The following is a 26,954-nucleotide window of genomic DNA, read 5'->3' as shown; positions in this document are numbered from 1 at the left end:
TAGTGGCAGTTTCTTGAACAGGGACATCAGCTGCAGGCACTATATTTCCCCAGAAAGTGACAGGGTCACAATCACCAGCCTGCGCCTTCAAATACACATTTTCTTACAGTTCAATCAACTCAATTTGCAGTGATGCAACATCTACCCATCTGAAGGTCTGTTTTACTTCTTCTGACAACATTGTCACGTTTGTGATGAGAAAGAGGTTCTGGATGAGCAGCACCAGTTCTCTTCCAACAGTGAAGTCATCAAAGCGAGCCTTGTTATCCATCAACTTCTGGATGAAATCAACATGGTTGGGAACACATTTGTCTCCCTACGTTTGCACCAGAAGATTGGGGAAGTGGACACGTTCTCTCTGAAGATCATTCTTGAAAAGCTCAAGTTTCATCTGGAAATCCCGAACTGCTGTTATCATATCCCACACGGTGTTGTCCCATCCCCGCAGCTTAACATTCAGTTGATTTAAGGTGTGATGTAATGTCTGTCAAATGCAACTGTTTCCATCTTCCTAAAACTCAAACTGAGTTGCCTTGTCACACTTTTGCTCTGTTAAGAAAGCTTTGATTTCCTCCTGAAAGGCCCAAAAACATTCCAAAACCCTGCATTTGCTGAGCTTTCTGACATTGCTGTGCCGTAGTAAGTCATCAGAACTAGCATTGGCCTTTGTCAGAATGCCTCGTAGCAGATGCCATTGATCAGCTTCATCATCGTTGTCATGACCTCAGAATACTCATTTCCCAGACTGGCACACAGGACAGATTGATGGATGATGCAGTGATTTGTCAGGTCAGGGTGGTCCTCTTTCAAATGTGCAACCAGTCCCCTCCCTCTTCCTATCATGGCTGGAGCTTCATCTGTGATGATGAAGAACTCTGACTTCAGATCTCTCCCCCTCTTTGTCAGCATCCCTTTGATGACCTCATGGATATCCTTAATCTTGTTTGTTCTCACCTCTGTGTTCAGGGTGTCCTCATGGCGTTAAACATTGGCACTTTACTCACTGAATATCAGGCACATTGGTTTTGTGCTATTTGTGGGGAGAATTAATAAATACTGTCCCGTTTTCAGAATCAACTCTTTTTTTTTTAAACAAGCCATATACTGGTAACTAAACTCCTTCAATCTGTGATATTTACAGTTGAAACATGGTCAAATCTTTCCGATTATTTTTGCCTGCTTGTCCCAAGGTTCCACAGAGGATATTTGGATTAATGTGATTGGGTAAAACGCGGCCTCTTGTATTTGCAAATAACCATGCAATTGGATTAGGCGGAGCACTAGTTGAGGTAGCCGTTGCTTCGAGAGAGAGAGAGAAAGAGAGGTTGCTGAGTTAGAGGCCGCGGCGCCCGTTTTGATATAAATATTTTTTAAAGCTGTTTAAAATAATGCATTGACTTTTATAAAACAAAATGCGATGTTGTCCGATTGGATTGACCCTTCTCTGGGTCCGGACCAGGACCGCGGTCCGCCAGTTGAGTTTGGCTACTGTAGTCTGACGTGATGTCCACATAACACCATATTTTGGATAGCCATGCTATCTTCGCCCTCGTGAGGGTGCTAGGAAGCAGGTTAGATAGTGATAGGCATGAACAGCCAAACCAGTAGGGGCTGGAAGTTATCGTGAGCTTAGATTGGTCAATAGTGTCGCAGAGCAGCCTATTTGCATAAAGTTCACCTTTCCCCAACTTTGGTCCCGCATTGTTGACCATCCCTCGCCCACATTGCGCTCCAGGCCACTTCTCTTCCCTCCATTGACAATGACTGGCTTCCAACATTTCATCGCTCCCTGTCAAAATCCACTGTGCGGAGTGGATTCAAGACCGCTCGATTGAAATTTAAAGGCAATGTTCCTTCATTCACCGCGACTGCATTCACAGTAAACGTTGCTGCATATGTCGGCTCAATCGGAAATCACCGATACTTCTTGGATATGGATGGAATTCAGCTCTGAGGCTTGTGTAAGTACTCTTTACTACAACACAATAACCACAAACTTTACTTCGCGTCTATTTGTTTGACACGATGGGATCTTTTTGTGTCTGGGAAATTAACTATGTGGAAATAGCGGTGAAAATTCCTTTTTGCACAAGTATTGAAGTAAAGGATGTCACGTGACGATATGGCGTGTGGTCCTCCCACTAGACTTTGGAAACCATGCAGTTTATTAGGCCACAGATGAAATAATAAACTTCATAGGGTGGTGAAAGTGCACAGTGATCTTAATGCTCCTTCCCAATAAGTATGGAGGCTCTCAATCAATCAAATGTATTTATAAAGCCCGTTTTACATCAGCAGATGTAACAAAGTGCTTTACAGAAACCCAGACTAAAACAGCAAGCAATGCAGATGTAGATGCACGGTGGCTAGGAAAAACATTGATCATCATGTTTGGGAAGCATTGATGTAGACGATGCCTGCACAGACTACCTGCACTGTATATGCGAGCTGTTGGCTAAAGCACATGTGCCAAGAACAGAGTAGCACATTTGCTATTTAATGCAATAATTTTGTGAAGAAACTGTCGGTAGAGTTGAAAATGCAATGGAAACACATTGAACTTATGGTTTATTCAGTACATGAAAACCTTTGCGAAATCACACACTGATTTTTATTTGCAACAAGTCCGTTTGGTGGAAACACACCACTAGTGGGACAATTTGCATATTTTCCTTCATGCTGATTCTAGAATATTCTCATGAAAATCTGTCTTCAATTGGATGGAAACCTAGCAGTGTGGCCCTAAAATATGATTAAAGCTCATTCAATCACTGGTGGGAACCAATGATATGCCTTTACATCATTGAAATTAATTACCTAGCTTTGTTTTCTCTATCAATTTGACTTGTGGGATAAAAGGCTGTGCATGATGATGTAGTTTTTTATTTCACCCTTATTTAACCAGGTAGGCTAGTTGAGAACAAGTTTTCATAATTACATTTGCGGTTCAATTCCCATGTACCAAAAAAATAAAAGTTGGTTTCCATTCCATCTTCACCTCAACTGATGGTTTTGTCACAATACTGTAGGCCTATATTGCATTTATATAGCTAATGTGCCCATTATGGTTATGGCATGTGCTCTAGCCAACAGCTGGCAGATAGTGAGGGTAGGCTGGCCTACATGATGAGGTGATTATGGACAAAAGAGAGATGATTTGTTTTTGTCAAATGGCAGCCAAGCATCGATCGTCATGTAATTTTCATTAGCTCACTGTCAACATGATATATAGATATACAAGTTCGTCCAGTTTGATTTCCTACAAATATTTTTCCTGTGGTTATTAAAAAATATATTTCACCTTTTATTTAACCAGGTAGGCTAGTTGAGAACAAGTTCTCATTTACAACTGCAACCTGGCCAAGATAAAGCACAGCAGTTCGACACATACAACAACACAGAGTTACACATGGAATAAACAAACATACAGTCAATAACACAGCTGAAGAAAATCTATATACAGTTTGTGCAAATTAGGTAAGATAAGGGAGTTAAGGCAATAAATAGGCCATGGTGGCGAAGTAATTACAATATACAAATTAAACACTGGAGTGATAGATGTGCATAAGATGAATGTGCAAGTAGAGATACTGGGGGGCAAAGGAGCAAAATAAATACAGTATGGGGATGAGGTAGTTGGATGGGCTATTTACAGATGGGCTATGTACAGGTGCAGTGATCTGTATGTGTGAATTCAAATGACATATACACTGAGTGTACAAAACATTAGGAACACCTTCCTAATATTGCGTTTCACCTCCTTTCCCCCTCAGAACAGCCTCAATTCGTCAGGGCATGGACTCTACAAGGTGTCAAGCATTCCACAGGTATGCTGGCCCATGTAGACGCCAATGCTTTCCACAGTTGTCAAGTTGGCTGGATGTCCTTTGGGTGGTGGACCACTCGATACACATGGGAAACTGTTGAGTGTGGAAAAACCAGCAGTGTTGCAGTTCTTGACACACCTACTACCATACCCCGTTCAAAGGCACTTAAATATGTTGTCTTGCTCATTCACCCTATGAATGGCACACATACACAATCCATGTCTCAATTTTCTCAAGGCTTAAAAATCCTTGTTTCAGTTGTCACGTTGCCTTCATCTACACTGATTTAACACGTGGCATCAATAAGGGATCATAGCTTTCACCTGGTCAGTATGTCATGGAATGAGCAGGTGTTATGTTTTGTACATACAGTGTAAAATCTAAAACCACATCAAATCAAATGTATTTATAAAGCCCTTTTTTTAACAAAGTGCTTATACAAAATTCAGCCTAAAACCCAAAGAGCAAGCAATGCAGATGTGGCTCGCAAAAAAACTCCATAGAAAGGCAGAAACTTGTGTGTAGTCTTCATAGGGCTAACCCTCCTGAATGGGAATGCGAAACCTTTTTTTCTGCTTACACGTGTAATCACCGGTATTGCACTTTTACGACGGTCCCTAAACCACCCGAGCGCCAGAAAACAGAATATTGCCTTCTGTTCGACCCTGTTAAGGGAAGAGTTCGACTATCGGTAAAAACAAAAGGTGTATTTTGCTCTCTACCGTCATCTGATTCTAGATATTACCTTAGGACGTTCCGTTGGACAGCTATTGACGAGCGAACTCTGAATATCTAAAGTAGCCTAAACTAATTTACTGCGGCGATTTTGGTTGGATTAACTCTCGCTTAATTACCTTGTCGCGCAGGTGAAAATCGGTTGTAGGAAGCATTTACGAAACGAAACTATGCCGCGTCTTTTTTGTCGGTAATTCAATTTAAAAAAAAAAATTTTTATGTAAACTCTTGCTCTTTATGGAATATAACCACTCGGAAGAAAACTCGGTGGAGAACCGCGATCACCCTTCGAATGCCGTGAGTAAGCCAAATTAATAAACCCAGGTGTAACTTATTTTAAAGTATCCATTACAGATGTCACGAAAGTTGATTAGATATGTGTTTTGGATGTAGCACCTTGACAACTATTGTATTTTTTTGTTGTTGACAAAAGGCTGTAGATGGACTGAAAAGGTCATCGTCCATTTCAACCAGTTGTTTTGTGTCTCAGCATATGGCAGTAGTAACCTTTCATTGTATGAAGTAGGCCCGGCCCTGCTTTCATCAAACATCTGATCAGGACATTGTTGTAGTCACCCCCACCCCACACAGCCTATCAGACAAAGTCATTTGATTACATTCACCTTATGACACATTGGTTTACATTTTGGCCTACGTTGAATGGACACCGTCCTCATCCTGGCTTCCATATGGTTTTTGTTGACTTTCTGTGAAAGTACGTTGTGAACGTGGTCTACAGGCCAGAGGGGTATACTACACATTTCCTACATTAGCCAGCTCACTTCAATCAACAACTAGAAATGACTAGCTTTTCTGGTTCATTAAGAAAGCTAAACTTACGCGTGTGTTTTTGGTTGTTTAGTCAATTAGGCCATCCCCGTTTTCAAGTTGATCTTTCTACAAAATAAAACGTTTTTAAAGAATATGTATGCAAGTTAGCCGGCTAATTCAATACCCCTCGGGGCTTCTCCGTGTGCTGGAGACCCAGGCTGCAAATGTTTTTCCTACCACAGCAATAACACACCTGAATCAATTTCTCATCTCATCACCAAGCTTTGGATTTGATTCACGGCTGCTTTGTCTATTTCAAGCTGCTGATTATTATGACAGAATTAAGCAATGTTAAAAAAATATAGCATACATATTTCCTACATTAATGTAATGAATTGCCCTCCCCCACACTCCCTGTCCTCTTCTTTCCCAGGCCTTGGCTCTAGTGAGCCACCATGCCCAGCAGCATCACAGGGAGCCCCAGACCCTGGTCAGAGCCAGGGGGCCAGGTCGGCCTCATACCTGTGGAACCCAACCATCTCCTCTACCGGAGCAGCAGCACCAGCCAGGAGTCCTGCTATGAGGAGCGATGTGTGGACCCGGTGGAGTTGAGGCACCAGGGTCCCAGGGGGACCCACCACAAGGCCCACCACGGGGACGTGCAGAGCAAGGTGGCTGATGAGACCACCGGCTTCATCCCCGGATCAGCAGACTCTCCTCCAGGGGATCACGGGTGTGGTCCTTGTGCCCCCTCCTCCCCAGGCAGCTGTAAGAACTGGGTGTGCAGCGTGCTGACCTGTGGACTCTACATGGTGTGTCGGCGCACCATACTGGCCCCCAGTCCCACAGGGAGGTCCTCAGATGACGATCAGGAGAAGGTCAACCTCCGGGGTCTCCAGAGCCACCCTGGGGCCAACGACCCCCAAACCAGGAAGGAGGGCGGGGGTAGTGGCTCTGATTGGTCGGAGGACATCTACATCAGAGGGGTCAAAGTGGATATTCCCAGAATGGAGGAGGAGCCAGTGGTCATTACCAGGCCTCTGTTACACAATGGAAGAGGTGGAGGAGGGAGACGGTACAGCCCTCCATCCTACTCCTGGTATGAGGGGGATACGGGTGATCTGAGCATGGGTGACGTGGACTCTCTGATCACCCAGAAGCTTCTGGAGCTGTACTCTGAGTACCAGATCGAGGAGCTGGCCCACTGCACCTCGGACTCAGTGTTCCTGAAGAAGACCGGTGAGATCAGCCAGCTGATCAGTGACCTGGCCGAGGAGCATCAGCTTGATGAGCAGGACGCAGAATGTCGACTGGTCAAGGGCATCATCAGGTAGCTACCATTCACTGACATTTGCTGGTAGTGTTTAACTGCCTTGATCAAGGGCACAACAAGTGTGTGTGTGTGCGTGCAAGCTGTTGGTAATGTGACAGCAAATCAATACATTAAAATGGATAATAAAGTTTCTACTATTTTAATCCATTCTATGCATTCAGGATCAGCACTAGGAAGAGTAAGAAGAGACCTCCATACCGAAGGTCACAGAGGAGTACCTCCGACAGCGGAAACGAAACTATGAGCAACTACCAAACATCAACCATCAGCAATAACAGTAAGCAACACCTCCAATGATAAACCTCCGCTTTTCCCCTATTTTACGTACTTGTTGAAGGAATCCTTCATGGGCTTTCATTTGTTATTACACTGTTAGTTGACTCACTCTGTTTTACCACAAAGATGATTACGATATCCAGATCTCCAAGGAGACAGATTCTGATATGAACGCTAGGAACATGAGGATGACCAGTGGAGCAGGTAAGAGACTTGACGTGGGTACTCTATGTTGTGTGTCCTGCAGTGTTGTAGTCATCATTAAGAGCTTGTTATGATAGGGTTAGAGTCCTTCAATACACCATTTTTTTTTTACTGAAATCGCAGTGTGTCCCCTGTGTTCATTTAGCAGTGGCACATTGCTGCAGGGGTTTTCAACTCTGACCCTATGAGGTCCGGAGCCTGCTGGCTTTCTGTTCTACCTGATAATTAATTGCACCCACCTGGTGTCCCAGGACTATTAGAGAGGAACTATGAGTGGAACTGACTTTGAAGCCAAAGACACATTTCCACATTGCGTGGACAATGACGTTTGTCTGTTCGATTATGTTCTACATCTCATGCCTTTATCATATTTTGATTGAAGCAGAAAGTTCTGAACGTCAGATGTCTGTGTTCAGCATGCCCCTGCCCGGGACTTCAGTCAGAACATGATGATCCTTCTTCAACACTGCTGATACCATGGAGCTACTCACCAGACTCCAGCTGAAGAGGTTGGGAGCCATACAGATACACATATTGTAAGGTCTATTTAATTCTGTGTTGGGAACTTTAAGGAGCCTGAGAATTGCACTTAAATGAAGTGGGAGGAGTATTATGCGTATGCAAACTCCGTCCGCAGACCACTACTTTACTTTGAAGGCGATACTATGAATCGTGTCATCTGTATATTGAAGGATTCTAATGTAACCAGGGTCGTGAATTTATCTTTGATTCTGGCGTATTGCGCCCTTGTTTGGGGGTTGGTTTGTCTCATAGAAAAGTCACTGTAGATTTACTTCCCAAACCCTTCCAGCAGCTTCCCCTGTTTTGTTGTTCCTCTTATTGCCCTCCAATTACATCCGTGGTGGTGTGTGTTCCTTTACCCTTGAATAACAACTAGCTCTTTTGATATGAAACTCGACTCTCCACTGCTGCCGGATCTCTTTCTGCATTATCGCTTCAACACTAACACAAGAATCAGTTTCAAGGTAGTGTACTCACATCCAGGGACTTGCAGGGTAAAGTAAACTGGCCCGAGGAAGATAGATAACCGCACACTTGATTGGTCAACGGTTTTATAGTGCAACATGTAGACACCAAGAACTAACCTGGAATGTACTGGAGGCCCAAAAAAAACACTGGGAACGGATGAAGAGGGAACACCTCAAAGACGATGAATGTTATTGACGTATTGGTGACTTTGAAATACAAGATGTAGATGTGCTTTTTGATGCCAAGAGAATTTCATGCTCCTGTACCTAACTAGGTAACATTTTACTTAACACCCAGTGTCATAACATGTTATGACATGGTCTTAACTATGTGGAAACACTTGACATTTCCTGTCATAATATGGTCATTACACTGTCAATGCCCATATGTTTACACCTGTTGTGACATAGATTGTATTTTATGGCTGGTTATAGAATCAAAACTCACATTTATTCAAAATAGTTTTTTCCTGGCCAAGAAGTGTCCTTCCATTTTTAAAAGATTGTTTCTTAAATCCTCTGTTATAATGAATTCTTTACGGTCATGTTTTTGTTGTATTTGAATTAACTTGTAGAAAATCCGCTTTTTGACACTGCCGTGAAGCATTATGACCATCATCCTATAGTCACATATCACGTACGTGCTGTTATATATGTCATCCTATAAGTCGCCTATCACGTACGTGCTGTTATATACGGCATCCTATAAGTCGCCTATCACGTACGTGCTGTTATATACGGCATCCTATAAGTCGCCTATCACGTACGTGCTGTTATATACGTCATCCTATAAGTCGCCTATCACGTACGTGCTGTTATATACGTCATCCTATAAGTCGCCTATCACGTACGTGCTGTTATATACGTCATCCTATAAGTCGCCTATCACGTACGTGCTGTTATATACGTCATCCTATAAGTCGCCTATCACGTACGTGCTGTTATATACGTCATCCTATAAGTCGCCTATCACGTACGTGCTGTTATATACGTCATCCTATAAGTCGCCTATCACGTACGTGCTGTTATATACGTCATCCTATAAGTCGCCTATCACGTACGTGCTGTTATATACGTCATCCTATAAGTCGCCTATCACGTACGTGCTGTTATATACGTCATCCTATAAGTCGCCTATCACGTACGTGCTGTTATATACGTCATCCTGCTCCTGAAATCTGCATCTGCGTTCATCCCAGCCATCAGCAAAGGAGCGTTGGGGTAAGTGCATGCCTGACATCAATGTGTGTGCAATTACAGTGATCATTTAACGTGGTCAATTTCACACGCAAATATAGAACATGCCAACAGTGTAATTGTGTAGTGGAATGTTTTGCCTTGTGTGGCAGGTTTTGACAGTCTTATGGAGGTGTCATAACCTGCCATAAAATAACGCAATATGTGTCATGACAAGGGACAAAGGTTATGACCTATTAAAATGGTTATGACCATGTCATAACGTGTTATGACGCTGGATGTCAAGTGAAGTGTTACCCATAATGGTAATCCTAATGTTTGTATTGCTTTAAAATTGGTTAGGGTCCAAAATCTCTCACGAGCATGTGGCCTGGATAATGATTAACATGATCTCATTGTAGACGCCAATGAGTATATACTTGAAATTAAATTGTATAATGTGTGCATTTCTGTGATTTTATATACAACTTTTTTTTTGTTTAAACTGATGCACAAGCATAAATGAAGTTGTAAAGGCATTGATGCCATGCTATTCTTGCACATTTTGTCTTCTGTTTTATTGTGGCTGGTAAAAATGAACTGTGTTGCTCTCTATGGGGAAAATTCTAACTTCCACTTCAGTCTAATTTGAGTTCTGTACAATGAGACTAAGTGGATTTATGTGGAAGTTAGGATCCGCCTCTCTAAGAATGTCTAAATGAATGATTTGTTAATAAATAAATATTTTAAATGGAAATCCTCCAGGCGAGAATGTCTGAACCTGGGACTAGCTCACTTTCCATTAGCTCACCAGTGGAAGAGTCCCAGACATATGTTTTGTGTGTGTTGTTGACATTAAGCTCTGTGTATCTCTGTTTTCATTCTTTCTAAATAGCCTTTTCCTGTCGCGTTACTGGACAAGAATCAACCAGTTACTCACACACACACTACTCTTCCAAACTATCTACAACTCAGTTCTAGTGTGTTGATGTATTGAAATGGACGAATCTCTGACAACATGCAGACTTACGAACGGGTTCTGTGATGTGATGTTCTGTGATGTGAAATGTAAAGATCTATTCTACTATGGATGGAAAGCATATATTTTATTCTACTTAAAACATTTTTGTCTGAATGTTCTGTAACGTAATGTTTTGCCCTGTTGAACAGGCCCAAATGTACACAACTTTGGCATGTGCGCTGTACCAGTACCAGGGTGTTCACTTGTGCCCTCTGGGGACAACTTTTATCTTTGGCAAGGACAAAATAATACAGACCATGGAATGACTGTAAAACAGGTCATTCTGGGCATAGACAGGAAATGGATAAAGAGGTAGGTTTACAGGAAATATGAGTGTTGACATATTGTTGAGCTAGTTGGGGTATTAATACAGTCTAAAGCCGCATTTTGCTAGCCTTCCTTATGCATTGGGGAGTTTTCCAGGTCCCGTCACTCAGGGGAGTTTTCCAGGTCCCGTCACTCAGGGGAGTTTTGGTACTTTCCATTCAATACCCTGTACAGTGAACAGCACAACAGGTAGAATACCACAGGTAGGAGCCAGAGTACCTATGCTAAGAGCCAGTACAATATTACAGGATTTTTTGATCCAATAGAAAATACTGTTGCTCTCACTTCATTTATTGTTATCACACCACTGTTAAATGATCAGATACATGCCAAAAGTAAATGATAGAACAATGATTAAATGTGTGGATAGAAGAGAAGAAAAACAATCATTTAGTTAAACTTTTATTGCCTGGTTGCATTCTTCACGTTCATAGTTGTCACTGTAGAAAATACCCTAAAATATCATTCAAACACATATACACACACACACTTTCAGCTTTATTCTTGTCTAATAAACAGCATCTTGCGTAACAAATCAAACAGATCCGCCTGACCAATAACTGGTCTGAAGAACAGTTCTGTGATGAGTGATTGGCTGACAGTCTGTAAGTCAGAGGTCGATAGTAGGATGCAGCTGAATCGACCCAAGTCTCCTGGGTGAAGGGTCAGCACAACCTCCTGTAGTGCTCTCTGGGCCTGCTGTTGTAGACTGTTGATGAATACAGTGGTGCTCAGTCCTGGGACGTCTGTTAAGAGGAAGTGAGGGAAATGTCATGTCAACTGTATTCCACCATCAGCAGTTTAACACTAATGTGACAGAAGAAAGAGTGGAGCTGTTTACTGTATTGTCATGTTAGATGATTAAATAATCATTGATTTATTGATTGCTTCAAATATTTACAACAAATTAAATGAATACAATGTCAGTTAAGGTAGATTTGGAGTTCCACATTACATCATAGCATGCTGAGAAGATAAGATGATCTTTACCTGGATTGAACAGCATAGCTCCCTTCAGATAGGCATATTCCTTTGGGCTGAGATCCAGAGTCCACAGTCTGTTCAGACAGGACCTGAGTTTATGCACCCCAGCCAGGGTGGGCAGCAACCTCTTCCCCTCATCTTCCACCTCCTGCTCTTCCTCACTCTGTGGCCCCTGACCGTTGAGGAGGATCCTCCTCAGTATGCTAGCCTGTGGAACATCCTTCACCTCGAACACAGTCCGTTCCTGGGCCAGGCCCAGAGAGAACAGGGGCACCCAGCAGTACCTCAGCAGAGATAGCTGATCCTCCACTGGAAGCTGACTGAAGGAGGGTAAACTCTTCATGAAGCAGATGGTTTTGACCAGAACATCAGATGTCATCTGACAGGTTCCCTCAGGGTTCTTCAGACACACCACCCGTTGCCGCTTGCAGTGACAGTTGTGAGGCATCATCTTATTGTAGTTGTACTGGTTCACCTGGTTGTTGTTGATCAGGCTGTCGTTGTTGCTGTAGTTACTGTCCGCCCGGCTCAGGATGTTGTACAGGATGGTGTGAGGCTGATGTTGTTGCTCCCGGTAACCTGAACAGTGACAGGTGCTCTTCATCTCTTCAAGAGGAAACATCATGGAGAATTCCCCTTTGAGGATCAATAAAGTATCAATCAATCAATAGATGATAAGATGTCCCAGTGCAGAGGCTTTACAGAGCTATGCTACAGACGTGAGAATAGCCACATTCTCTCTTTGAAATATTGTCCAGCAGTGTGATCAGCAGCTCTGACTGTCTGACAACTCCAGTAGACCGAGTCTTATTTATAGGAAGACAGGACACTCTCCTCTGATCTATGTGTGACCAGTCAGCCTTGACCTCTCCCCCTCAAACCACACACACTCACATCTGAGAACAACAGAGTAACTTGGACTGCTCTGCTCTCTGCATTAGGTTCTCTCCACGTGGAGTGAGGTGATAGGACGTATTCAATACAACTGTGACATTTGGCCTGCAGGGAGGGAGAGACGTGAGGAAGCCAGCTGCACTACGAGATCAATGACATTTATCATGTTGACCTGACTACCAAGGACGGGGTCAATGCTCCCATACAGACTACCACCCCAACACACGGCCTTGGTTCAGTCTTCTATTTCCTGCTAGTTAAGGGGTAAATGCAAACTCAGGATCATAGGATATCAGCATTTGGCATTGACAAAGAGCAATATAATTTTAGGAAAATAATGACACAAGTAGCCTAGATCCTAATCATGTAGATAGGTATCATTTTAATCTCATTATCAATAGCCTACTTTATTTTTGGCCTTCCATGTGTTTTTGCAAATAGGCTAGGTAACCTAGAAAAAATATATATTTCCACCCGTTGCGTATCACTCAACATAACACTGTGTGGCAGTCACTGTGACCCTTTTTTCAGTATATTTGAATAGTTCAGTCATGGAGTCAAGATACAGTATGTTATCTGGGTCAAAATATGGAACATTGAGCTGTTGGTCATTGACACCTATCCATCAGAGATATCTCCTGCTAAATCACTGTTAATTAATGAAGGATTAGAATGATGTTATCCAACTATCAAATGGAACATTTTCAATAGGATTTCTCAAGACAAACAAGGGTCATTGCCAATTTAGAGGTGGGGAGATTTGATATAATGGCTACACCAAAGATGTTCAGAATCAGAAAGTAATCCTTGAGCATATGAATCGTGTTTGCATGTGAAAATGTCTGTACATAAATACATTTGAATTCTTTCAAATGCAAATGTATAACAGATTAACGTAAGAAAAAAGTATAATAGTGAAACGACATGAATATACGATAATTATGTCATAATGAATTACCAGCACGTTTTTTGCCATCAATCAAACAGTAATTTCTCATCACGAATATTCCGTTCCCCGCTGCACTCGGTTTCACACCGTCAAAACTTGAACACGCCATAGCCGTTCATCTAACAGGATCTAATTGGCTGTTTAGTTTGCCAATCAAAAGGTTGGACTCATGGTTGTTGGGGTCAAACTTTTAATTCGCTGAGAAACAAGGCGGTGCTTGTTTCCAGGAAGTAGCACAGCAACGTGACTTCACATTGCTCCATTTTAGCTCCCTGCTAGCCTGAATTTCAAATTATATTTTAATCAAGTTCATACATTTGGACAGAAAATGGGTGATGATGAGAAGTATGACGGGATGTTGCTTGTTATGGCACAACAGCATGAAGGAGGTGTACAAGAGGTAAACTCCAGCTTGTTAGGATGCTATGAAATTCATCATAAAACAACTGACTAGCCGGCTAATGTACGTTAGCTGTATGATGGGGAGTGTCCCGCGTTTCCACCATGAATATGGCACCACAAACCTGTAGTTAATGATAGTTACGTATGTTAAATTTCACACCAGTATCGTATTCGTTAACCACAGTTTAGCTAGTTAGTTGTGTTTAGGCATGCAGGTTTTGTGGCAACCGTTGGTAAGGCATAGCAAATGGGCGTGTTTAAAGCTCAGGTTGGCTGTGTATCATCTCTAATGTAATATTTATTCTCCCAACAGTTAGTAAACACGTTTTTCAGCTTCCTCCGGCGTAAAACCGACTTCTTCACGGGTGGAGAGGCAGGAGCACCAGAGAAGGTGAGTCCAGAATTGGCTACCTAACGCCTCGATCAAACCGACAGTGTCATAGCATTTTGGGACACCTTGCCTTTCTGCATTGCGTTGCAGTTGCAGTGCGTTCTGTGTGGTGTTTATGTTAATCGAACATATGCGTCAAACATTATGCATAGACGGCTTGACAGAAATGGTAGCAAATGGTGAATGTTGAACTGTTGTTGAACACATCCAGATGATGCTGCGTAGTGTTTTGCCCAAGGCTACTATCAGTGTGATCAAGGCGTAACAGAACGAAGGTTACATATGTAACCACGGTTATGAGTTATATGGATCACTCCAATATATTGGTATCACTTTGCGGCGGAGGGATCCATCCGAGGTGAGGATTTACAGATGTACTCTCATGTACACCTGTGTCACGACTGGGGTCTGCCCCTATATATTGCCCTATGGCCACGACACATCATTTTTGAGGTGCTCTAGCACCGTAGAGGATTGGAGTGATCTATATAGCTCACATAACCTAATGTTACGTAACCACAGTTATGTTTCACTATATTGGATCACTCCGCGGGACCGAGACGCAGGGGCCGTCAATGTGGAAGGGTGGGTCCCGGCTTAGTCCCCGGAAGGGGAGGCGACGCCCAGGACCGCTGAACCAACTGCAGTGGGAGGTGCCACATTTACCCAATAGTACCTAGCAAAGGTGCAAGAGGAAGCCCAGCTGGCCGCAGCACAGATATCAGCGAGGGGGCACTCCTCTCAGTAGAGCCCAGGACGCAGCCACACCTCGTGTTGAATGTGCCACCACAGATCCCAGCACTGGCCTGCCAGCCAGGCGGTATGCTGTCGTAATCGTGTCCACAATCCAGTGAGAGAGCCTCTGCTTTGATAGCTCAGCCCCCAGGACTCTCTCACCATAGCAGACAAAGAGCTGGTCTGTTGTTCCCACTGACGTGTCCGCTCCATATAGGCTGCCCGTGCCCTCACAGGGCCCAGACTCCCCCGCCACTGCCTTGGGGTCGTAAGCAGACAGGATAAAAGGGATGTTCACATGCCTGTCTGACAGAACCTTCGGGAGGAATGAGGGGTTGGAGCGGAGAGATGTACTCCTCCCACCAGGGTCCATACGAGGACACACTGCACCCTGCATGACTCAGGCACAACCTCAATACCAGTGCACCAAGAGCAGAACAACCACCAGGGCAACTGGTATGTCGCGGTTGTAGCCGGTGCCCTTAAACTCCGCATGGTGTTCATTATGCCCTCTCTAGTCCTAACATGGACCATTGGTGCCGTTCAGCTCGCGGGGGGGTCCGGCTTCAGTCACAGGTTCCGCCCTATAATCTCCCGGTCCGGGAGGACCATGGCAGCTATTATGGTGTCCATGGTCGGGTTCTCCCGGAGGCCAAGTGACTCCGCGCCCGCAACATAACGCCATGGTCCAGTCTCTGCTGTGAGTCAGAAGCACCCCCTGGCAGAGGCCCAGCTCTCCTGCAAGGCCTCGCAGAACTCAGTAGAGATGGGGACAGATGGAGAGTCATCTCTGTCCACCAGTAGAGTTGGGGACAGATGGAGAGTCATCTCTGTCCACCAGTAGAGTTGGGGACAGATGGAGAGTCATCACTGTCCACCAGTTGATGTCCAGTGCAGTGGCTACCTGAGTGAGTAGGCTCCTCATAGCCTCTCGAGCCACTGGGTGCGATTGAGCCCCACTGGCGGCTTGTGATGGCCTGTCAGCCTTGTAGCCCCCCCCTCGCTCACGGTGGTGAACAGTGCCAACATGTTCCCCCCAGGAACAGCCTATCACTGGCCAACAGGGAACAGCTGTCGTCATCAACCTGCTGACGGTCTGACTCGATACTCGATGACTCAATTGACAACACACAGAACAACCAGTGGGCAGGTTTTGTAAGGTAAATTACAGTTTGTGGTTGTGTCAAGAGCCACCATACTAATGGATGCACATGTAGTCGTAGTGTAACGCTAGCGAAACACAAGTACGACAAACCATGGCGGAAGATCCAGACCAACCGCGCACTGCGAGTGGAGCACTGAGGAGGGGCGGCCATGTGGCCAGCTGCTCCAGGCTGCAAACAGCCAGTGAGAGAACTTCCAAGGAAGATATTACACTTAACAAGCGAGCTTCAGAAAGTTTGTACCTCAAACCATAGACGTCCACCGAGAAAATGGAGGTGTGTCTATATATAGGGGCGGACCCCAGCCGTGACACCGGTGTACACTGGTATAACTCCTCACCTCGATGTATCCCTCCGCCGCAGAGTGATCCAATATAGTGAAACATAATAAAGATGCATATGTCAAAAGATGCAGAACTGCTAAAGTAGTTTGTCAGTCTAATCTCCCCCTTTTCCCCTCTGTCCAGTTTCCACTAGATAGCACAAAGTAAAAAATAGGCTATATCGTAAAAATAATCAAAACAAAACTGTTTTTTGGTCTTATTTTAAGGTTAGGGTTATACATAAGGTTAACAGTGTAGTTTAGGATAAGTTTTAAAATCAGATTTTAAAAAATTGTAGAAATGTGAGTGAGGGGTTTATGACTTTGTGGCTGTGTTACCTAGTGACGACCCCTCTGTCCCCAGCTGGTGAAGGAGTCGTTTGCCCACCACAGTGGTCTTGCCCTGAAGGCCCACAGAGAGAAAGAGAAGAGGCAGGAGAAGGAGAAGAGAGAGAAGGCAAAGAGGGCTGCCAAGCTAGCTGAGGAAGAGGAGGAAAAGAAGAGGAAGAACGCAGACGACGAGCCCAAAATCAAAGAACTGACAGACGAAGAGGCAGAGAGACTTCAGTCTGAAATCGACCAGGTAAAAAAAAAAAGATTGTCAGTTATGAATGAATGAATGATTGATTGATGTACTATACACACTAGATTTAACAATGTCACTGTCTTGATGAAGTTTATATGTGCTACTTTAATGTCTCTTGTCTTGGTTTCAGCAAAAGAAACAAGAGGAGAAGAAAGAGGCCACAAATGCAGTAGCTCCAGCTGAGAAAGCTGAGAAGGAAGGGAGAGAGAAGGGAGACAAGGGGGTAAGAGATTCTGTTGGGATTCCTCAGTAGATAAATGAGTGGTATCGTATAGATGGGGTGTCCCACCTGGGAAATGAACTAGGGGAAAAACTGATGCACATTACAGCACACGGGTATTATATGTATGTGCAGTATGTTGAAGACAATGAATCACAGTCTTCTTCATTTCTGCCAGACTGATTCTGAAGGAGAAGAAGACGAGAAAGACAAGGACAAGATTAAACCCAACGCAGGCAACGGAGCTGACCTGGCCAACTATCGCTGGACACAGTCCCTGTCTGAAGTGGACGTGAGTTTGGTTCCCTTGTCTTCAGTGATTACCGTGTTGCTATGTTCCCTAGTGATATTAAAGTTGTCTAACTGGAGCATGATTGTTGCTTTAACTATCGAGGTGTTTGTGCTCTCCGTTCGTGGGCTAATCGTGCAGCAGCTCCCTCTATTTCAGAGCGGATGTTGTTTATCAGTTTCTGCAGTCGCTAGGGATTGGTTTAGAATTGGGCAAGATGTAATCTGGGCAAACAAGGTCATCAGGCATTCTGTTGGTTCCCCTATGTCCTTGCTTCCTAGCTAGTGGTGCCTTCATTCTAACTGGGTGTTGTGCCTTCATTCTAACTGGGTGTTGTCCTCTATCCTGCCCCCCCCAGCTGGTGGTGCCTTCATTCTAACTGGGTGTTGCCCTCTATCCTGCCCCCCCAGCTGGTGGTGCCTTCATTCTAACTGGGTGTTGTGCCTTCATTCTAACTGGGTGTTGTCCTCTATCCTGCCCCCCCAGCTGGTGGTGCCTTCATTCTAACTGGGTGTTGTCCTCTATTCTGCCCCCCCAGCTGGTGGTGCCTTCATTCTAACTGGGTGTTGTCCTCTATCCTGCCCCCCCAGCTGGTGGTGCCTTCATTCTAACTGGGTGTTGTCCTCTATTCTGCCCCCCCAGCTAGTGGTGCCTTCATTCTAACTGGGTGTTGTGCCTTCATTCCAACTGGGTGTTGCCCTCTATTCTGCCCCCCCCAGCTGGTGGTGCCTTCATTCTAACTGGGTGTTGCCCTCTATCCTGCCCCCCCCCCCCCCCCCCCCCAGCTGGTGGTGCCTTCATTCTAACTGGGTGTTGTGCCTTCATTCTAACTGGGTGTTGTGCCTTCATTCTAACTGGGTGTTGTCCTCTATCCTTCCCCCCCAGCTGGTGGTGCCTTCATTCATTCTAACTGGGTGTTGTCCTCTATCCTGCCCCCCCCAGCTGGTGGTGCCTTCATTCTAACTGGGTGTTGTGCCTTCATTCTAACTGGGTGTTGTCCTCTATCCTGCCCCCCCAGCTGGTGGTGCCTTCATTCTAACTGGGTGTTGTCCTCTATCCTGCGCCCCCAGCTGGTGGTGCCTTCATTCTAACTGGGTGTTGTCCTCTATTCTGCCCCCCCCCCCCCCCCCCCAGCTGGTGGTGCCTTCATTCTAACTGGGTGTTGTCCTCTATCCTGCCCCCCCAGCTGGTGGTGCCTTCATTCTAACTGGGTGTTGTCCTCTATCCTGCCCCCCCAGCTGGTGGTGCCTTCATTCTAACTGGGTGTTGTGCCTTCATTCTAACTGGGTGTTGCCCTCTATTCTGCCCCCCCCCAGCTGGTGGTGCCTTCATTCTAACTGGGTGTTGCCCTCTATCCTGCCCCCCCCCCCCCCCAGCTGGTGGTGCCTTCATTCTAACTGGGTGTTGTGCCTTCATTCTAACTGGGTGTTGTCCTCTATCCTTCCCCCCCAGCTGGTGGTGCCTTCATTCTAACTGGGTGTTGCCCTCTATTCTGCCCCCCCCCCAGCTGGTGGTGCCTTCATTCTAACTGGGTGTTGTCCTCTATTCTGCCCCCCAGCTGGTGGTGCCTTCATTCTAACTGGGTGTTGCCCTCTATTCTGCCCCCCCCCCCCCAGCTGGTGGTGCCTTCATTCTAACTGGGTGTTGCCCTCTATTCCGCCCCCCCCCCAGCTGGTGGTGCCTTCATTCTAACTGGGTGTTGTCCTCTATTCTGACCCCCCCCCCCCCCCCCCCCCCCCCCAGCTGGTGGTGCCTTCATTCTAACTGGGTGTTGTCCTCTATCCTGCCCCCCCAGCTGGTGGTGCCTTCATTCTAACTGGGTGTTGTCCTCTATCCTTCCCCCCCCAGCTGGTGGTGCCTTCATTCTAACTGGGTGTTGCCCTCTATTCTGCCCCCCCCCCCAGCTGGTGGTGCCTTCATTCTAACTGGGTGTTGTCCTCTATTCTGCCCCCCAGCTGGTGGTGCCTTCATTCTAACTGGGTGTTGCCCTCTATTCTGCCCCCCCCCCCCCCAGCTGGTGGTGCCTTCATTCTAACTGGGTGTTGCCCTCTATTCCGCCCCCCCCCCAGCTGGTGGTGCCTTCATTCTAACTGGGTGTTGTCCTCTATCCTGCCCCCCCAGCTGGTGGTGCCTTCATTCTAACTGGGTGTTGTCCTCTATCCTGCCCCCCCAGCTGGTGGTGCCTTCATTCTAACTGGGTGTTGTCCTCTATCCTTCCCCCCCAGCTGGTGGTGCCTTCATTCTAACTGGGTGTTGCCCTCTATTCTGCCCCCCCCCCCCCCAGCTGGTGGTGCCTTCATTCTAACTGGGTATTGTCCTCTATTCTGCCCCCCCAGCTGGTGGTGCCTTCATTCTAACTGGGTGTTGTCCTCTATCCTGCCCCCCCGGCTGGTGGTGCCTTCATTCTAACTGGGTGTTGCCCTCTATTCCGCCCCCCCAGCTGGTGGTGCCTTTTGATGTGAAGTTCCGTTTGAAAGGGAAGGATGTGGAGGTGGACATCCAGCGTGGTATGCTGAAGGTGGGTTTGAAGGGCCATCCTCCTGTGATCGATGGACAGCTCTACAACCACGTCAAGGTGGAGGAGAGCTCCTGGCTCATTGAGGACGGCAAGGTGGTCACCATTCACCTGGAGAAGGTACTTCAGAGAGGATGCTTTTATTTACTTTATTTCAATTGGTTTAATTGAGAGATGGTTTCAGCATGAAATATTTTATAAGTCAGTCAGTCATGCCTTGTCTGTTTCAGATCAACAAGATGGAGTGGTGGAATAAAATGGTGACCACGGACCCAGAACTCAACACGAAGAAGATCTGTCCGGAGAACTCGAAGGTAACCAACGCCAAGCTACTGATGCAAGGCTCACTGTAATTTGCGAGAGAACACGTGATTATTCTCCTATATTTAAAAGTAAAATAGTAATGCATCTCCCACTTATTCAACTCTATCCCTCACCCTCCATCTATCATCTCCTCTATCCCTCACCCTCCATCACTCATCTCTTCTCTATCCCTCACCCTCCATCACTCATCTCTTCTCTATCCCTCACCCTCCATCTCTCATCTCCTCTCTATCCCTCACCCTCCATCTCTCATCTCCTCTCTATCCCTCACCCTCCATCTATCGCTCACCCTCTCTCCTCTTCCGTCTCGCTCTCCTCTTCCCCCGCTCGCTCTCCTCTTCCCTCGCTCTCTTGCTCTCTCCTCTTCCCCCTCTTTCTCTCGCTCTCTCATCTTCCATCTCTCTGTGTTCCGGCTGTCTCAGCTGTCAGATCTGGATGGGGAGACCCGTGGTATGGTGGAGAAGATGATGTACGATCAGAGACAGAAGTCCATGGGTCTACCCACCTCCGAAGAGCAGAATAAACAAGACATCCTCAAAAAGTAGCTTTCAGCACATTGCTTATAGCACCAACATATAGCCTGTTACGATAACGTTTAAGTAGTGCAATCCTTTTCTTCACATATACAGTGTAAAGTTTGACCCATGTCAAGTCCTCCCTGGGACTTAACTACTGACCTTTCTCACAGGTAAAGGTACAATAGGGGGGGGGGGGGGCATATTTGTTCTGTTTCACTCATGTACAAGTGTGTGGTGTGAAATTCGTTTTTTGCATATCCCATTCCCCTGAGACACCCGCGGATAATGGGTTCACAGCCAAGGATCGGCCATTATTGAAAGCGACCCTGGAGCACTTAGGGTTAAGGGCCTTGCTCAAGGACAGATCGTCACATTTTTCACCTAGTCGGCTCAGGGATTTGATCTAGCAACCTTTCGGTTACTGGCCCAACGCTCCAACCACTAGGCTCCCACTTGGTGCTTTGCTATTTATTGTCAAACATGTTCTAGTAGCTACTGTATAGTTTAACATAGCCATAAAAAGGAGGTCAAATGTGAATTTGAAACCAGTCAAGGTCAGGTTACATAATCACTGCAGCCATAAACTGATAGTGAGACGTCTGTACCAGCTTCCGTACGGAGTCGGGACCAGAGCTGACCTCGCCTGTTGCTCCTCTACCGGCATAATACCCGAGGTGTCTGGGGAGGAAACATGTCTCCCATTACACTGCTTTTTTCTGAGTCGTGCATAAGTTATCCCTGTTCAAAGTCAGGGCCCCACACTGACCTTGGACATCATTGTACAGAAACCCTGATCCAAGGGGTTTGTGGGAAAAGCATGTCTCCAACTGTTTAACTTGTGTTAAACTGTGCAATCCACCTGCTCATATATGTGCCCTGTTGTTTTTATTGAAGAACAAAGTTCTATTCAGTTTACGTACAGCATGTGAATATGCTCCGTATTCTAAAGATGACCAGACAATGACAATGTCCTTTCCTAGCAATGTGATTTGGGCAATTTGAGGTGCATTTAGTGATGGTTGGCAAATATTTCATCTCCGTATGACTCGCCAGACATAAGTATTAGGACAATTCCACTGAGATGAGGGGTCTGTACTGGACAGAGGGAAGGAGCTTTAGCTGTCGGAGATGGATGTTAAGGTCTCATCACTGGAGGTGAAACACCTAGTCCCAGTCACAAGCATGGCCAGCGTTAGGTTTCCCTCTGGCTTACTGGAAACCCTGATCTATGGAAGGAGCCGTCGGAGACTATGTGGAGGGCAGTCTCTTGTCAGAGGTCCGGTTATTAAGCCCTTCTACTTCCTGTCCTGGTCATGACTAGGCCAATGGTAGGTTAGCCGTGGTTGTTCACTTGCCTGGTTATGTGTCGTTCTGCATCGCCTCTCACTTCCTCTAGTTTATGAAAGAGTCCTATTCAAAAGATCTGGTACGGTCACTATGGGTTGACTTTACTGTATGTTCATTACTGGTTGACACAATAGCAGACATTCAAGTCCTTTAGAAATGGATGTCAGTCTGATTTGGTTACTTTAGGTATTGGACGATAATAGCCTAAAAATATTAGTTAATGTCCACATCGGTGCATCTCTAAACACCTTCACTGCTGCTACCAGATTCACTTCCTCCCCTGTCCCCTTACTGGGCTCAACGCTGGGAGGAGTTTATCCTCTGTAGTCTGATTAACACATGGCTGGTATGCTGTCTTTAAGCTAGATGCACTTAAATAGTCTTGCAAACTCCTATTGTCATTTACCAGTTCCTTGTCGACTGGGACCAGGCTACTCTTTCACTGTTCAGACTGCATGATGTGACCCCCGTCATTGTGTTTCAGGTTCATGTCGCAGCACCCGGAGATGGACTTCTCTAAAGCCAAATTCAGCTGAGAGACGTCGCTGTCGTTCCCCAGCCAACCCTCCATACCCCTCTGCACTCTTACTCTGCCCAAGAAAACAAAACAACTACTATGAGTCCTTATCAAAAGCAACCTCCGGCACCGATGTTACAGTTGAATTGAATCACCCCTATCTTACTGTCTTCATCACGGTCTCTCTTTCTCTCCCCTTTTCTGCCGTCATGGGATGCTGGCTTCCTGTTAGTCTCATTCCTGTGACAGAAACTTGATGACTGTAGTGACATCTTTGTTCTGTTCCATGTGTTCTGAGTGTCTCAATAAATGTTTGGAACCTTTTTTTTTCTCACCACATTCATTTTTATTTAACTAGGGAAGTCATTTAAGAATAAATTCTTATTTACAATGACGGCCTAGCCCGGCCAAACCCAGACAACGCTGGGCCAATTGTGCGCCGCCCTGTGGGACTCCCAATCCCAGCCGGATGTAATGCAGCCTGGGTTCGAACCAGGTACTGCAGTGACGCCTCTTGCACTGAGACGCAGTGCTTCTCCACCTGCGGGATCGTCAGAGACCAGCCTCACAACCACAGACCACGTGTAACCACGCCAGCCCAGGACCTCCACATCCTGCTTCTCCACCTGCAGGATTGTCAGAGACCAGCCTCACAACCACAGATCACGTGTAACCACGCCAGCCCAGGACCTCCACATCCTGCTTCTCCACCTGCGGGATCGTCAGAGACCAGCCTCAACCACAGACCACGTGTAACCACGCCAGCCCAGGACCTCCACATCCTGCTTCTCCACCTGCGGGATCGTCAGAGACCAGCCACCCGAACAGCTGATTAAGTAATTCTATCTGTAATAAAGCCCTTTTGTGGGGAAAACCTCATTCTGGCTCTCGCTCCACAGTGGATGGGCCTATATGGCTCCACAGTGGATGGGCCTATGTGGCTCCACAGTGGATGGGCCTATGTGGCTCCACAGTGGATGGGCCTATGTGGCTCCACAGTGGATGGGCCTATGTGGCTCCACAGTGGATGGGCCTATGTGGCTCCACAGTGGATGGGCCTATGTGGCTCCACAGTGGATGGGCCTATGTGGCTCCACAGTGGATGGGCCTATGTGGCTCCACAGTGGATGGGCCTATGTGGCTCCACAGTGGATGGGCCTATGTGGCTCCACAGTGGATGGGCCTATGTGGCTCCACAGTGGATGGGCCTATGTGGCTCCACAGTGGATGGGCCTATGTGGCTCCACAGTGGATGGGCCTATGTGGCTCCACAGTGGATGGGCCTATGTGGCTCCACAGTGGATGGGCCTATGTGGCTCCACAGTGGATGGGCCTATGTGGCTCCACAGTGGATGGGCCTATGTGGCTCCACAGTGGATGGGCCTATGTGGCTCCACAGTGGATGGGCCTATGCCTTCCCAGTCATGTGAAATCCATAGATTAGGGCATAATGAATTTATTTAAATTGACTGGTTTCCTTATATGAACAGTAACTCGTAAATTGTTGCGTTTATATATTTGTTCCGTTTAGTTCATTGTGGAATGTAACCAGAGCTTTCGGAGACGTGAGAGGTGAAGGTGCCAAATGTCAAATTTTTTATTTGTTCTCCTATTGTTTTTATTACCCAATCATAAAACGTAGTTGAAGGCCAGGTTAACTGGAAGTCATATTTATTTTGGAGGACTGCTGGGGCTGCTGGCTGACTGGCTGACTGACATATTTAACAAGTTTGAAATTAAACTTCATTGTGTTAAGTGACCACATGTTGCTATTACGTAACGTGTGCTGCCCTTGAGGTTTGTATGGATCTCCTATGAAGGTAGGTCAGGTAGGGCTGGAGCAGGTGTCAGGTAGGGCTGGAGCAGGTGTCAGGTAGGGCTGGAGCAGGTGTCAGGTAGGGCTGGAGCAGGTGTCAGGTAGGGCTGGAGCAGGTGTCAGGTAGGGCTGGAGCAGGTGTCAGGTAGGGCTGGAGCAGGTGTCAGGTAAGGCTGGAGCAGGTGTCAGGTAGGGATGGAGCACGAGTCAGGTAGGGATGGAGCACGAGTCAGGTAGGGATGGAGCACGAGTCAGGTAGGGATGGAGCACGTGTCAGGTAGGGATGGAGCACGTGTCAGGTAGGGATGGAGCACGTGTCCGGTAGGGATGGAGCACGTGTCAGGTAGGGATGGAGCACGTGTCAGGTAGGGATGGAGCACGTGTCAGGTAGGGATGGAGCACGTGTCAGGTAGGGATGGAGCACGTGTCAGGTAGGGATGGAGCAGGCCGACAACGTGTGTGTGTGTGTGTGTATAGAGTGGATGACATCAATATTTGTAGTTCCTAGGTTTGAAATGGTTAAATGAATATTACTGGGTTACCCATGAGGGTTTCATGGTATTTTTTGATTTAGAAACCTCCACTGAAGAGAAGATTACAAATATACAGTTGAAGTCTGAAGTATACATACACTTAGTTTGGAGTAATTAAAACACGTTCTTCAACCACTCCACAAATGTCTTGTTAACAAACTATAGTTTTGGCAGGTCGGTTAGGAAATCTACTTTGTGCATGACACAAGTAATTTTTCCAACAGTTGTTTACAGACAGATTATTTCACTTATACAGTGCCTTGCGAAAGTATTCGGCCCCCTTCAACTTTGCGACCTTTTGCCACATTTCAGGCTTCAAACATGAAGATATAAAACTGTATTTTTTTGTGAAGAATCAACAAGTGGGATACAATCATGAAGTGGAACGACATTTATTGGATATTTCAAACTTTTTTTAACAAATCAAAAACTGAAAAATTGGGCGTGCAAAATTATTCAGCCCCTTTACTTTCAGTGCAGCAAACTCTCTCCAGAAGTTCAGTGAGGATCTCTGAATGATCCAATGTTGACCTAAATGACTAATGATGATAAATACAATCCACCTGTGTGTAATCAAGTCTCCGTATAAATGCACCTGCACTGTGATAGTCTCAGAGGTCCGTTAAAAGCGCAGAGAGCATCATGAAGAACAAGGAACACACCAGGCAGGTCCGAGATACTGTTGTGAAGAAATTTAAAGCCGGATTTGGATACAAAAAGATTTCCCAAGCTTTAAACATCCCAAGGAGCACTGTGCAAGCGATAATATTGAAATGGAAGGAGTATCAGACCACTGCAAATCAACCAAGACCTGGCCGTCCCTCTAAACTTTCAGCTCATACAAGGAGAAGACTGATCAGAGATGCAGCCAAGAGGCCCATGATCACTCTGGATGAACTGCAGAGATCTACAGCTGAGGTGGGAGACTCTGTCCATAGGACAACAATCAGTCGTATATTGCACAAATCTGGCCTTTATGGAAGAGTTGCAAGAAGAAAGCCATTTCTTAAAGATATCCATAAAAAGTGTCGTTTAAAGTTTGCCACAAGCCACCTGGGAGACACACCAAACGTGGAAGAAGGTGCTCTGGTCAGATGAAACCAAAATTGAACTTTTTGGCAACAATGCAAAACGTTATGTTTGGTGTAAAAGCAACACAGCTCATCACCCTGCAAAAGACCTGAGACTGGGACGGAGATTTGTCTTCCAACAAGACAATGATGCAAAACATAAAGCAAAATCTACAATGGAATGGTTCAAAAATAAACATATCCAGGTGTTAGAATGGCCAAGTCAAAGTCCAGACCTGAATCCAATCGAGAATCTGTGGAAAGAACTGAAAACTGCTGTTCACAAATGCTCTCCATCCAACCTCACTGAGCTCGAGCTGTTTTGCAAGGAGGAATGGGAAAAAATGTCAGTCTCTCGATGTGCAAAACTGATAGAGACATACCCCAAGCGACTTACAGCTGTAATCGCAGCAAAAGGTGGCGCTACAAAGTATTAACTTAAGGGGGCTGAATAATTTTGCACGCCCAATTTTTCCGCCCAAATTTTTTTGATTTGTTAAAAAGTTTGAAATATCCAATAAATGTCGTTCCACTTCATGATTGTATCCCACTTGTTGTTGATTCTTCACAAAAAAATACAGTTTTATATCTTCATGTTTGAAGCCTGAAATGTGGCAAAAGGTCGCAAAGTTCAAGGGGGCCGAATACTTTCGCAAGGCACTGTAATTAACTGTATCACAATTCCAATGGGTCAGAAGTTTACATACACTAAGCTGACTG

At 45.8% G+C, this 26,954-nt stretch overlaps 3 protein-coding genes across 7 annotated transcripts; 2 read left to right on the top strand and 1 right to left on the bottom strand.

Moving 5' to 3' along the window:
* The first annotated feature begins 1,695 nt into the window (after positions 1 to 1,695).
* On the top strand, positions 1,696 to 10,446 carry LOC109907400 (keratinocyte differentiation factor 1). 4 transcript variants are annotated; one of them, XM_031793466.1, is made up of 5 exons: positions 1,696 to 1,961; positions 5,767 to 6,663; positions 6,828 to 6,943; positions 7,069 to 7,146; positions 7,532 to 10,446. In XM_031793466.1, the coding sequence occupies exons 2-5, from the start codon at positions 5,789 to 5,791 to the stop codon at positions 7,594 to 7,596; spliced, it is 1,134 nt and encodes a 377-aa protein (XP_031649326.1). In that variant the 5' UTR covers positions 1,696 to 1,961; positions 5,767 to 5,788; the 3' UTR covers positions 7,597 to 10,446. The 4 variants fall into 4 exon arrangements, with proteins under 4 accessions (XP_031649326.1, XP_020360926.1, XP_020360927.1 ...); XM_020505337.2 differs by having other exon boundaries at positions 1,740 to 1,961; positions 7,529 to 10,446; XM_020505338.2 differs by lacking the exon at positions 1,696 to 1,961 and adding an exon at positions 4,315 to 4,859.
* Positions 10,447 to 11,048: 602 nt separating this feature from the next.
* Positions 11,049 to 13,613, bottom strand: LOC109907401 (nuclear receptor subfamily 0 group B member 2-like). The gene is made up of 3 exons (XM_020505339.2): positions 13,496 to 13,613; positions 11,650 to 12,279; positions 11,049 to 11,405 (listed from the first exon to the last, which is right to left on the bottom strand). Exons 1-3 carry the CDS (start codon positions 13,593 to 13,595, stop codon positions 11,158 to 11,160), a joined length of 978 nt encoding a protein of 325 aa, XP_020360928.2. The 5' UTR covers positions 13,596 to 13,613; the 3' UTR covers positions 11,049 to 11,157.
* An 85-nt stretch (positions 13,614 to 13,698) lies between these two features.
* On the top strand, positions 13,699 to 23,139 carry LOC109907399 (nuclear migration protein nudC-like). Of its 2 annotated transcripts, none has more exons than XM_020505335.2 (9): positions 13,699 to 13,886; positions 14,202 to 14,279; positions 16,864 to 17,082; positions 17,216 to 17,308; positions 17,484 to 17,597; positions 20,035 to 20,229; positions 20,340 to 20,423; positions 20,856 to 20,974; positions 22,783 to 23,139. In XM_020505335.2, the coding sequence occupies exons 1-9, from the start codon at positions 13,815 to 13,817 to the stop codon at positions 22,832 to 22,834; spliced, it is 1,026 nt and encodes a 341-aa protein (XP_020360924.1). In that variant the 5' UTR covers positions 13,699 to 13,814; the 3' UTR covers positions 22,835 to 23,139. The 2 variants fall into 2 exon arrangements, with proteins under 2 accessions (XP_020360924.1, XP_031649328.1); XM_031793468.1 differs by lacking the exon at positions 13,699 to 13,886 and adding an exon at positions 14,031 to 14,121 and having other exon boundaries at positions 22,783 to 22,996.
* The last annotated feature ends 3,815 nt before the right edge of the window (positions 23,140 to 26,954 follow it).

The sequence above is a fragment of the Oncorhynchus kisutch genome, linkage group LG17 (genome assembly GCF_002021735.2).
Source record: "Oncorhynchus kisutch isolate 150728-3 linkage group LG17, Okis_V2, whole genome shotgun sequence".
In the NCBI taxonomy this organism is placed as follows: Eukaryota; Metazoa; Chordata; class Actinopteri; order Salmoniformes; family Salmonidae; genus Oncorhynchus; species Oncorhynchus kisutch.
The sequence above is the reverse complement of the archived record's forward strand: the minus strand, read 5'-3'. Positions and strand labels throughout refer to the sequence as shown.